General features: G+C 36.0%; 1 protein-coding gene across 2 annotated transcripts in view; it reads right to left on the reverse strand.

The window, feature by feature from the left end:
• Positions 1 to 14,316, reverse strand: part of TOX (thymocyte selection associated high mobility group box) — a 216,222-nt gene that overhangs the window by 19,419 nt on the left and 182,487 nt on the right. For both annotated transcript variants that reach the window (XM_015855652.1, XM_015855653.2), the window contains one exon: positions 4,028 to 4,108. In XM_015855652.1, the coding sequence (XP_015711138.1) occupies positions 4,028 to 4,108 (81 nt within the window). The remainder of the gene's footprint in view (positions 1 to 4,027; positions 4,109 to 14,316) is intronic.

The following is a 14,316-nucleotide window of genomic DNA, read 5'->3' on the forward strand; positions in this document are numbered from 1 at the left end:
TCAAAAGATCGTAGGGTCCAAGCTTTCAAGAAGAGAGGGAGCCCAGATGAGGTTATCTAGAACCTTGTGCAGCTGCAGCTTGAAAACCTCCCACTGTGGGGAATCCACATCCCTGGAGAGACTGCTGCAGTGATTGACTGTTCTAAACACTACAGATGTAACACTCACATTCTGGGTGCTTGGAAAATCTCGACTTACAAAATGCTGTGCTAAAGACATTATGGCAATGCCAGTCTTGCTAGATACTACCTTTATTATTACTATTATTATTTTTTAATGAAAAGTAATTGCAAAGTGGTGAGCTAGGAAAGATAAGCTAGCCAATACTTCAAGGAGAAACATCACATGTCCAAAGCATTTGCGCTGTCCACAAACACAACATTGTGTTTGTTGCAATGTCATGTGAGGATACTGCTATGACACTTTTTTAAAACTCTTGGCTATCTGGAATTTGAACAACGTTCTCCTTGCTGCTAAAATGTGTCTGTATGAAACTGTGCCGCTGTACAGTAAAGAATTAAAAAATTCGTTTAGCCAGAGAGAACTAAACAGGGAAAACATATTTGTATTATTTAAATTGTTGAAGTCAAGTTACTACAGTCAACATACATATTTCATATTAAATACATATTATGCCTATATTTTTTAAAAATGTACATAGACGTATGCATGTAACATAGAAACATATTTAACATATACTTGTATATATTTGTATTGAATATATATATAGTTGAAAGGTGCAGCAAAAACTCTAATGTCAGCCAGAAAAAAGGCTGGTTTAGCCAGAAAAAGTGCTTGTTTTATGAAAAAGTAAAATTGCAATTCACAGCATTTTATGTAATGCTGTACAAATTGCCAGATAACAGAGACTGCATTTCTGGACCTGAATAGTACTAAAAGTTGCAACTAAGGGCAAATATAAAGACACTCGTTTACAATGCAAAGGCTTAGTCAGTACTATACGCAATATGGCAATCTGCATAGCAGAAGATATAATGCTTTGTAATGTAATTTTAACTTTACATATCAATTCCTCCTCACATGAACAATCTCAACTACAGACTCATTAATTAAAGTCTCTATAAAACAGGAGAAAAATTCAGGAAATACACTGATTAATTCAGTGTAAATTAATGCTTAGCTGACATATTTTCACAGTTTTATGTGTTTTTTTATTTTTATTTTTTATTAGTATTATTTTTTTTTTTACTGGGTTATAGCTCTATTTTATAAAGACATCACTAAAGTGTTTCAAAATGGATTAGAGATGGGCTGGGACTTCTACTTTGAAGTTGGTGGAGACACTTCCATTGTTTTCAGTTATGGCTGCACCAAAGAACACAGCCAATATCCCACTTTCACCTTAGGGCCCAGGACAGAAAACAATGTCACTGAATTTCATTACTGAATTTCATTATTCTGCTATCACTCAGAAGCTCAGAAATCTCCTGGCAAAATGTTTACCCTATTCCTCTACAAACTCCTATTCTGAATGTTCTATCAGCTCAGAGAGCTGATATGGATGCAGTGAATTCAACTTCAGCATGGCTTACACCTGTTCTTTCATTTTTTAGGAATAAGTGATCTAGCAAATAAAGGCAGATAAATACAACACAGGGACTCCCAGAGGGAATGCTTTTGTATAAAAACATTTAGATGTACTACGGGACATGCTTTCTCAGGAAATACTGGTGATAGGTGGACAATTAGACTGAATGACCTTGGAGGTCTTTTCCAACCTTTGTGATTTTATGATTCTGTGACTCTATGTAAGCGTATGAAAAATGACCCAAAGTACAGCACATAAAACAAGCTATGTGAGCAAATCATTAATATTCTATTAGAGCATTTTTGGAGAAGGTGTATTACTTCTGGCGTGTCTTAACTTTTGAGATTGAGGCCTTGTAATATTAATAATATTCTCTAAGAATAGCTTTTATGGATGATAATGTAACAGATAAAAAAGAGCAGATGGACTCCAAACAATCTTAATAATATATTATATCTATTTCTTTATGCTTATATGCATATTTTAAAAACTAAAACTCTTCTGGTACTGTATAAATATTTAATAATGATAATTTAGAATATACTGATATAATATTACATCTGAGTATTTTACAACCATATTCCAAAATGGAGTGGCTTTAGTTACATGGCAGCTCTGCTGGATTCATTGAGCATGTTCATGAGAGAAAGCAATTAGTACTCAGCTTCATTAAGTTTACATTTTGATACTTTCCACAGCAGAGGAAAACATTACATTATGGGCAGGATTTAAATAATTGCTTAAAAGTTAAGAAAATGCTTCAGTGCTTTTCTGACTAACAACAAATTTAAACATATGCACAAATGGCTTCATGCACTGAACAGATCAGCAATCTTTAATTTTTTTTTCCCCTAAAAACAAACCTCAGAAAATGCCATAATTTCCCCCCTCCCCCCCCCAATAATAGAAAACAAAAATCTAAGTTTTTCTATATTTACCTTTTCAAAGTTAAGCTCCACACAGTTTTATACCAACAGACCTTGATGTACTGAATAATAGCTTGCATGTTATTTCTACAAATTCTTCATGCATATCTTCAAAACCTTCTAGAATATTTTGAGCTTTTTAGACCTGTCTTTTGCCAATAAGTAGGAACTTTCAAATGTCCAATGTGAGGACAATGAGTATTTCTAGAACCATACAGCTCCCCCCCAAAAAAAAAATTATAGGTATTCAGTAAATGCCTTTAACTAATGCAATTGCACTTGTGGTAGCTACAAAGTTTAAGTGTTTAAGATATATCTTTAAAAAATGAATAGGATACCACCCATACTTTAGACATTTAAATTCAGCACAAACCCTTAGCAAATACTAAGATAACATAGAAATATACTCAAAAGCTCTTTGCATGAATGATTGTATGGGTTTTTCACTGGAAATGTGCTAAAATTCAGGTAATAAACAGAGAAGTAGAGTGCAGCACTAACCTCTCTAGACATTTAAAGCTAAAAAAAGTTCTACTCATGTCATGTATGCCAGTCCTTCATGTCATCTGTAAGTCTAAAATCAAGTTTATTTATGAAGGAAAAAGGTATATCCATATTTGTTTTCAATCTGACTTCTGTGTTTCTGAAGTTGCTCAACTGTTTTTTCACATTGCCACACTGCATATGTTAAAGTTTATTCCACATTATAAACAGTCTTTTATAAAATAATGGGCACCAAGAATGTTTGCATATCTATATGTCTATACGTCAAGGGTGGTGAGGCCATGGCAGAGGCTGACCAGAGAAGCTGTGGGTGTCACATCCCTGCAGCAGTTCAAGGCCATGGTACATGGGTCCTTTGGCAGCTGAGCTGGTGGGGAGCAGCTTTTCCAGGGCAGGGGTTTGGGGCCAAATGATCCTTAAGGTCTCTTCCAACCCAAGCCACTCTGTGATTCTGTAATATAAAAATGTGCTGCTAATGCGTGCTGGGGATATGCAGGTGGGTGTTCCAATGCAAGAGCCTTATGGTAACCTATGCTGTGCTCATGTAAGTGTCTTCCTGGATATAAAACAGGCTTTCAGTTTCATATAAAAAGTTGTGAGCTGAGCTTGACTTGTTCAGTACTGTGATTAGAAAAAAAAGCCAAAACAATTCTTAAAGAAAAACAAACAAACAAAAAAAGGCATTTTGTGTATGATGTGGTTTTCACTCATAGGTAGAATGATTGACTGCATGGCACATTTGTAGTTTACTTGGCATGCCAAATTAGACAGTGGCACAGTCTTTTTACTGGGATTTCCTTCCTCTGACTGCAATGATGCTCCCAGACTGGAGGAGTGCTGTCACTATGAGCAAAAGGGAAAGGGTATCTGTTCATGGAGAGATTACTGATTTTATTGAGCTTTTGCGCTGAGATGTCCTAATTTTAAGGTCACGAAAAACAAGGCTATTTGCACTAAATACTACAGTACTCTCAGCACAATAAAAATGCTGAAAATGCTTTGCAATATGTTGCTATATACATGTATACGTTTATATACTGTGCGTTACCTTGGATACAAGGCTTGCTCTGTAGGCAGCTAACTGCTTCAGATATTCCTTCTTGGCAGCTTCAGTTTTCTTTTTGTATACCTAAAAACAAAAAGCGTCACATTGGTAAATTAATCTGGTTTTGTTTTTATATACCACAGGTGTGTCTCATGCATCTTCATAAAGTCTTTCTAAGTAAACATCCTTTTCTCCTCATGTATTTTAAAGAGTAAAATAATAAGCACCAAATATTTTAATGACAATATTGTTTCAAGTGTGAAACACCCTTTAACTACTCAGCAGTACTGAAGAAACACTATCACTCATAGCATCTCAGGTTTAATTCTTCGAAGTTAAATGCATGGCATGCTTGCAGATGGGACATTTAGGGACAGTGTGGGCCTCTCCACTGGCTTCTACTTGTGATACAAGTTAAAGGTCTTTGGGGAAGAAAAGAATGCTCTGGAGGACACATGAGATAAATGAAGGAGGAAATGACGGTACCACAGAGGTCAACCAAGTGGCTTTCTTTCTTTCTTCCCTGGAAAAACTGTTGCAGGCAGTCAAAGAAGCTTCATGGAACTGCTAAGGATAACAAATGCTTCTCATTATCCCAGCCTTGATCTCATATCATTCTAATTAACTTCTCAGGAGCACAGATCTATTTCTGCACATTTCTCTCAACTCACCAAATTGTTTTCAACATGGAATGCACATAATCTCATAAGAAATTAAAAAGCCTCGAGAGTCACTTCAATTTTGCCCAAATTTCAAGATCAAAGATTGTCTGCAGGGCATAGCAGGACCTCCTCACACTGCAGTAACATGATGTTATAAAAGTGTACATAGGGTTGAAAGTTCTCAAGAGGAGAATGAGTTTCTGACCTGTGTAGCCCAGCTAATGACTTGCTGTTAGCAACGTCAGTGGCAAATTCAGGAACGGGCCAGAATTTCTCTTGAGAAATACTACAGTATTTTGCTTGTTTTTTTCTTTGGTTGTTCTGAAATGGTAAATTTTGGGCCTACCCTTGTAATTAAGCAGGATTAATTCCTAGTCTTACATGTTGTGGAGAAAAGCTTCAAAAACACACAAATTTGAAGTTTTTATATAGAATGTACTGGTCAAAAATGTTTTTTATTTCACCAATGTTCTGCTTTCAGGAACAGTCCTCAGATATGGGCTGGCAAAACTGCCTAAAAGGATTAAGGATTTTTCTTCCCAGGGAAGCAAACAATCATAATGGAAACAGAGAAGTCTTAGGCTTCTAAAATTGTAAACATGGGAAATGAAATTGTTTTTAGCTGTGCAACTGTATCTGTGCCCTCTTGTAATTTCTCCAGATTAAGACAAATATACAGCGTTGGCTGATCTCCTATTGTTTTGTACCAAAAAATAATAGCAGTTTGCTTTTTAACTTGTAATCACTTGTGATTATTAGGGAAATGTGCAGTTTGCTTTGCAAATGAATAAGAAGTTGGTCAACAATCTCTTTGTAGCTGCTACAATGAATTTAGCCTGACCTACAGAACAAAGACTGCTTTTTATACTGCAGTCTCTCTGTATTGCTCTGATAGCCAGTTTAAAAAACACAGCTGAACAAAGAATTTTACACAGAATAATGATCATGTATCTACTACTTCCACATTGGGTTTTATTTTGTATTACATAAATAGAAAAAATATACGCTCCCGCTGTGCACTTACAGTCACAGCATATTGAAAGAGTCCCCCAGGATCTGACTTTTCCCTCAAATAATCATATTGTTTGAGGTTAACTTAGTAATATGAAGCTAACAACAATTCCGCAAAGCTCCAACTAAAACATCAGTACTTCATAGGAAAAGTACTGCCCTCTTTTCTTGACTCCTCTGGTGAGACAGTAATAATCAAATGAACACGATATCTTCCATTGCAATGCTGATATTAATTATGCCAAAGAAGGTCTTCACAGTAAAAATGTTCTTAAGGATGGGATAACCCTAGCTTGCATTCTTGGCTTGCATTGACCAGAACGGTGCTTGCAGGTTTACTTGCCTGTAGGGCAATAACTTGATATTGCTGTTCTTTTCAAGATGGTCACTGTTTAGGCAAAATATGAGTGATGATCTTCACATTAGTTTTGAAAATTCTCATTGTTTCTGGCTTATTATAAAAATTAGTTTTTATAAAAATTAGTACATTGTGGTGCTTTGGGGGAGGAAAAGGGCTTGTGCCATCATTCAAGTGTGCTCTAGAAAATGGCTAAAGCTCTACTTTATTTTGAACTTATGATGGTGCTGAATTCTAAAATACGTGATTTCTAAAAATACATTTACCATTCTTCCTCTATGAAGAATCCTATTTCTGTTATTTTGTTTATCTATAGTGTCTACTGGTAATATTTAATTTCATTTTTGGCATCTCAGAAATCTCTCCTATGAGAACATTTTCCTTTTTTCCCTCAAGCAAGTAACAATTGTTAAATAAGTAACTTGACAGAGCATATATGTACAGAATTAAGTAATTCTTAGCTTGCTTTAATTCAATTAACATTATAATTGAATGCTGATTGATTGTCATTCAGGCAGTAAAGGCCCATTCTTTTTCAGCTGCGTATTTTTTTCTTACACAGTATTTTATTTTTTCCATTGTCCAAGTTGAAGAAATTGAATGTTGGCAGAAAAAACATCATTTCTGTATATGCAGGGTGGGTCACCTTTATTTATTCTTATTCTCTTCAGCTTGTTAGAGCAACCCCAAACCACCACAATTACATTAATTTGTCCACAAATGGAAGCTGCTGGCATTCTTTTCCTACTGTGCTTCACAAATGCAATTCACACAACGTAATACATGGGTTCTTAATTTACTATCTAATTACATTTCCCAAGTACACCCACTAAGGTGGCTTCAAGTTCCCTTACACTGTTAAGAAAAGCATGCGGGAATACTGAAAAAGGCATTTTCCATAAGAAATATGAAAATCCAACTTGTGTGTATAAGCACAGAAGATAGATAGCATTTGAATGGTGCCACCAGAGAAAATTAATGCCCTGGATCTCCAGTGGTAAAATAACAGCCTGGTACCAGTTACCACACCTCTGCTCTGGCATCCTTTAGGTCCAGTTCCCCAGGCTGACCATACACCTGCTGTACCTACACTGTGGGCTGAACTCTATTAATAGCAATAAACATCTTCAATCTGGCTGCCCCAGAGTCTCCCTTGGAGATAAATGGGTGGTGCATTATATGGTCAGCCACACTAAGAGATTTACCAAATCAAAACCACAGTAGAATACCTCTATTTTATGATGCCAACTTCTGATTATGTTTTTCTTTCTGTGTTTTAGCTGCTGCATAGTTCTTGTCTTCCTAGATCACAAATTCCTTCAGGCAGGCTTTGTTTCTCCTGTGCTGTTCTGTGTGTTGTATGATATGAAACTCATTGCTGATATATATAATGGAAAATATACCTGTACTGCCATGAGCCAAATTTTTATTCTGGTTAACCATCTTTACCCAAAGAACTTCCTCACAACTTGCTTGTGGAGGACTACCAACATATCACAACAAACAGAAGCCCTACATGGTCCAGTGTGGCTTTGCACCCTTCTTCCTCCAGGGGAACAGCACATGAATATCTGTTAACAAGCCCTTGGCTTTCAATATCAGTTTTGAATGGAAGAAGGAACAATTTACTACAGTCCTTTTTGATATTAGAGAGTCAGAGATAGTGAATGGAACTGACAGATGCTCTTAGGAGATGACTTTCAGAGTTTGTGTATGAAAAAGCTTTGTGTCTCCTAACTGACAAAGCAAATTACAAAGAACCATACTATTTCCTTGACTTTGCCTAAATAGCCGGAAAGGATGAAAAAGGAGAAATTTTCAGTTTATCTTGTGGACAACTCCTTAGAGCTGTGGCTTCCAAGTAAATTATATTTGTCTTTTTAAAAAGATGTAAAGGTGCCAACATTTGTTTTGATGGAAGTGTTCCATAAACCTGAAAAATAGTACATGCAAAAACAAATATAAAAGCAACATGACTGATTTTGACTTTTTGGTCTCTGCAGTGTTATTACCCATGGGAGTGTCATTTTCACAGGCTACAGTTACAGGAATGGTATCTGAGAAAATATGGTAGGCTGCAATCCAGAATTTAGTTCCACATTCAAATTGCCATTCCTGGCCCTACATACCTAGGCTCTCAGAGAAAACTTGTATTTTTTCCAAGCGGGAGACATATCTATAGTTTTAATCTTTTGATTTTGAAGCAAAGGCACTTAGAGCTGCACACATTCTTCTAAAATATGGAGGGAGAGATATTCCCACAGCAGTCAGAAAAAAATCCTCAGAATTGCTTAATGGATACTGAAAAATGTTACCATTTGATTTTTAATCTAGGTACACACAGTAACAAAAAGAGGCCCAGGGCTAGCTCTATGGCTCAGCAGTCTCTTAGACTGCAGATCATGAAAATGACAATGATGACATATTAGAGGCTTAGGGGAAATAATTCAGTCTTTCTGGCATGCGGGGTAAAGATCACAGGCCAAAGTCAACTTTAGCACATACAGTGAAACTCTATGGAGCTCACTGGATCTTGCAGCCATTTATGTCAGGACTAAATGTGACCTTTCAGACTTGATGCTTACAACTTACAGGAGAGTGTTTATTTCATCAGAAGCATGTGGGATGAAAGTTGGACACAAAACAAATGACATTAAACACGCAATTTATTTGGTGATTATTTGCACCTGCTACTATTTTTTTTTATAAATGGGTCTGAGCCCAAATGGAGCATAATAATTGGGTGTAAGTCCAGTTGTGTACAAACATTAATCAAAGCCATGTTCCCATCAAGCTCAAATATATGGATAAAGGGTGGGTAAGAAGAATGAGTAGAAAATTAAGGCTATTATTTACAAATATTGAAGCAGCAATACTTGGAATCAGTATTGGGCTCAGCTCTTTCCAAATACAACGAGAAGGTGAAGTGCAGCCCATTGCAAGGCCTTGCACTTGTTCACTTGTGTTCACAACTCCAAGGCCATGTGTTGTATTTGTTGTATGTAGCAGAGGGGGGATAGAAATCCACCCCAAATGCAGTGGGGGCTTAATGGCTTAATGTTCCCCACTGCTTCCTCCTAGTGCTTCTGGGAAGCTAGGGATGACCAACCAGCTAGGAGGACTAAGCAGGACTATAGGCTGAATTGCTCTAAACAGGGTAAGATGCACAAGAACTGTGTTTGTGTGCGGAGCTTTCACAGTGCATTTACACAATGTAGTTTCAGTATAGAAGTTTCAGCACAGAAATCTGCTGAAAGAAAAAACAACAGTGGAGCTCCTGAAACAGGCCTAAGGTACAACAAAGGTAAGAACAACTTCGCCAGTGCAAGTAGCTGGGAGGGAAGGCATAAGGCTGTTTTTTTGTTATGCCTATTCCTGAATCCTTTGAATTGTTTGTAATTCACTTTGGGAGTATGCACAAACAGATGTACCTTTGCTTCCCATTCTCATTTACAAAAATAAAACATAAGTAAATTTAAATGTTGTGTGGTTGTTTATCTGCTAAATTCAAAGTACATTCTCATCCTTTTACAAGCATCTCAGTTATTCCTTGGAGATTACTTCATTATCACAGAAATATTAATAATTTAAAAAAAAAAAAAAGAAAAAAGAAAAAAAAAAGGTCATTATTATGAGTGGAACAAGAAGCAGATAAACAAACATCTGCATGAGCATATGAGCATAAATTAAAAAAAACCTGTAAATTTATGTTCCCAAAATGCTATTGACTACTTGAACTTGATTTGTAGATTCTCTGGATCTATCTATCTCCACGTCTGCAATGCAGTCTCTGGAACTGCCCAAAGCTCTGAAACTGGGCAACCCAAGTGCAAGGCCTTGCGATGGGCTGACCATGTCTCTTCCACTCATGGGTTGAGTTCAATTGTCTTATGAAGTAAGATTGAGTAACACAGCACAGTGCCTTGTGGGAGGTTAGGTCTCCTTACAGGCCAGGATGAGCCAAGCCTCTTGAAACATCAATCTGAGATCAATTTTGAGAAGATTTGGTGTTATGCCAAAAATTACACTATATTTAAGTGTCATCATGTCAGACAAGAAGTGCTGGTAAGCACTACTTTTAAAGCTCCTCCTCCTAGTCTACCTGATTCATTCCAGCAATGGATAATCTGTTAATAAAATTTCACTGTTCTTTTTCCTCAAAAAAATAAACTTATAAAACATGCTGAGCTATTTTTCGTGATCAAATCAGTCTGGGCTATTTTCAGTGACCGAAATAGAAACCCTTGAAAGCTTGTGTGTTATAATGAAAATGCTAACAGCATTAGAATCATTGACACTAATGCACGAGGACTTCAATTTACTTAAGCATTGGTAACATACAATCCAAGTTCCATCAGATTTTAAAGAATAAACTGCAGCTTTTATCTAGTGGGTCTTTGAGCACCAATGAGGAGTAAATGATTTGATTTTGTAAGCTCAGAGGATTTGTCAGCTGCCTCATAAGTATAATTCTGGCTCTTCATATTCCTGCTGCTTCTAATTTAGCAGGACAGGCTCATAATTGAAGCAAATTAACTATTTACACTTGCCACTTCTACCAGGGGAAGAGGACACATCAGCAGGAAGGAATGAGTAGGAAATTAAATTCTTCCCACTTGTGTCAGATCTGCCCTTATATAAACACATTAACAGTAATTTCATGAGGCATCAAACATAGGAATAAATACTGAAGGATAAAATAATGAGGAGTTGCAATTGAGCTAACTGTTGCAGCTAATATCACTGTGTATGAATTATGCAGCCTGAAAGAAGGCATATGTTACCAGCACTCATACAGTCGCTTTCCCTTCTTATCTGATCTTTAATTTTGGAGTCTCTTAATCCATCCATCTTCCTGCTGCAAGGCCAGTGAAACATTTATGTAAACCCACAGAAACACATGTACACACATGCACACATATACAGATACATATGCACTAAATTGTTTATACAAGGCCAACTTCATTCCTGCTAGAATTCCAGTTAAATTGCTGAAGTTACACTAGAGATTAATTTTGTTAACTGTTGAATAGATATGGAATTCCATTTTTAGTATAATAGCACATTTATTAAGGTTTTTGGCTGAAGTTTTAAAGTTACACTAATGTAAACAAGAACATTTTGTTTGTAATTTGCCACTTCTATTACTGCTTTACGAGGGCTCCAATTAGAAACTTAAGGTTCATTTAGTACACATACATCTGGTACTGATTTAAAATGACTCTCCTTTTTCATCTAATGACAGAAAATGACCTAAGTAGCCTTTTTACCTAGTTTGAACCAGCATTCTGTCTGAAAGCCACAGGCTCGACCATTTAGCATGCTGAGCCCTCCTCCCTGGGGGCTGTTTTTCTCCCCTTTGCTGTAAAAGTGTGTGCAGAGGGCAATGATGTACATAAATAAGCTATAAAAAGGGGATGCACAAAAGAATAGTACTGACTAAGGAGAAAACAATGTCCATGAGACTAAGACAGGAAGTAAAATATTCACTGAAAATATCCCTATGCTACAGCTACAGCACTTAGAATTTATCCCAGCACTTCAGTGTTACAGCTGTTTATTAATCAGAACACTTTTATAAAACATTTACACTGAAAAATGAAGGAAAACACACAGCCATTGTGTCTGTTTATATGTAATTATTGTACCCACATTAAAATTTGAGAAGAAACTATGACAAAGTACAACATCGCTTCTACAGTCCCTTCAATTCCTAGATACCTCTTTGTATAAAGGTTTGGACAAAAAACCCAGAGATTCACACCAGTGTTTGAAAATGGTCCTCTGAAATTAGTGGAAGCAGTTACAGCATGCGACACAATAATGCAGCTATCTTCTAAGGGTAAGAAGAGAGCACTAGTATACTGGCACCTGCTTTAATCTAATAAATAGCAATAGTTGCATGGTAAGACAATCAGTGTGCGATGCATTTTAAGTATAAATCCCTCCTAACTTAAGCAAGGCTCCCACTACAACACAATTCATAATAACTGCTTTTTCATTATTCAAATCCTATTTTCTCAACCAACATTTTCCTAGTTTCTTTGCAGTTTGAGAAACATAAGTGGCTCCTGCACAAGTCCTTAAAACTACAGTCTAATATGTCAGGTTAACAAACTATTTTTTTAACAAACTATGCTGCCTTTAGGTAGTTACTGTACTGAGTTTCAATACCTTTATTTATTCCATGGTCAATCTTTGGGGATAAATAAGAATTTCTGTGCTAGCTAGAAAAAGCTAGCTCAGGTCATAAAACAGTGAAGGTTTCATTCTGGCATAAAAAGACAAGGTTATTCTTTCTCAATAGCTGCACTATGTTCTACTTTCTGATTCATTTATATTTACTATTTAAATAGTTAAAGAAGTTCCAATTCAGGAAACATAATTTGGAAACACAATTCTATTTAAATTGCAGAATAAGCATTTGCTTCCAAAACACAGAAGCCAGGAGCTTTATGATAATTGAATTTTTTTTTTTTTTCAGCAAGTATAATTCATCAATAAAGTATTACTCTGATGATTTTATTGTTTCTTTAGTTACCTACTGAATTTCTGAAGCTTCTTCGATGTCAAATTCCAAATAATGCATTAATCATTAGTATTTTTAAAGTTCAGTTTTCCTACCAGAGACACAGGTTTCATAACAGCTACTAATGCTATACATCTGAAAAATTAGGCCTTTAAAATACAGACTATCAAGTCAGTTAAGATGTCTTGTAATCATTACTTTGTACTACTGGATCTCTAATGGAATAAAGAATGAGTTTAAATTTATTCTAGAAAATGGGATTGCTGTTTTTAAGTTTAGTTTGTTTTTTTTTTTAAATAGGGACTATCTTTTATTCTCTTTGTACAGTGCTCAATTAAAAAAGGCCTGGTGATAATGAACTGGCAAAATGAGTCAAAGAGCAACAAAGATATGCTAACACAAACTCTTGAAATAATTGGTTTAAAAATCTAGTTTTATTCACTTTTTTCATGTATGTGTTATGTGGATTCCACAACACGTCCTTCTGCTGCGTTCCAACTTAAATTAAGGACAACAGAGATAAGGAAAATAAATTTTCTTCAGCTGTTCCAGTGCAGGTCTTTTTCAATTATTACTGTCAATCCTGAATAGAAAATACAAGCCAAAGCTGAACTTTTTAATGCAGTTTTCTTAAGACAGATTCTATGGAAAGACTGCCAATTTTTTCCTGGTACTTTTAAAGTGTCAGATTCAATGAAAATTGTATAACACAGTCTTTTAGCTTTATTATATCATCCTTGACCGTTATGCATGAAGTGAAATCTTCTGCTTTGTAAGCAGAGAGAAGGTTGTGGAAGGAAAAACAGTGATCACTATGACAGCAACATATTTAGAGTCAACACTTTGCTGAGGCTGAACATCTACTATCATGCTTCCAAAAATTAATGGTCATCTAAGAGAGAATCTCTGTCCTGGGAGGGTCTCAACTGACTGTCTGATGAAGCATGTAATATTGTCCTCTGCTGGACATACTAAAAAAGGCAGAAGGGAGACACAACAAAACAAAAGACCTTGGCCATAGAATCAATTACATTAGAAAAGACATTCAAGATCATCAAGTCCAACCATCAACCCAATTTACGGAGACCCATCACTAAATCATGTCCCTAAAGTGCCAGGCTGAGTGATATGTTTGACCCCTAGATCTAGGAAGCTACCCTTTCTCCAGCTAGACGTTCTCAGCACCAACTTCATTGTACAAAACTTATTAGATAAAGTAAGCTTTTTTTTGGTTAGTAAGTGCCAAATATTGATTCTTCTTACACTTTTACCTTCGCAGGGAACTACAGGTGCATATAACATCTAGTGATTTGTGAAGAGAACCTCTTTTTTTTAAGCTCAAATGATTTTATCTACAAAAAATCACAGTACTACTTTCCTTTTTAATGTTAGACAAATTAACTGTAATTTATTATGTAATAATGACATTATCAGAATGAACGAATGAGATGCACTTTTGGCCCAGTACTCCTGGCACGTTTGTTTGCACCTACGTTTCCTGCAGCAAACGTAACTCCCATTCAGCACATTCTTTCCCTCTAGAACTGTATCATTCTTAAAATTCCTATTTCTTTATCAATCCATTCTGATTTAAGTAAGTAAATATGCAATCAATAACAAGTTCTGGTATACAACAAGTAATGGTATGCTAAAGCAAGAATGGTATTTGTTAGCTGATGTCACCGTAAGCGCATGAATGCAGTCAGCAACCAAGAATTACCCACTTTTATGT

This window comes from Coturnix japonica, chromosome 2 (assembly GCF_001577835.2).
Source record: "Coturnix japonica isolate 7356 chromosome 2, Coturnix japonica 2.1, whole genome shotgun sequence".
Taxonomy (NCBI): domain Eukaryota; kingdom Metazoa; phylum Chordata; class Aves; order Galliformes; family Phasianidae; genus Coturnix; species Coturnix japonica.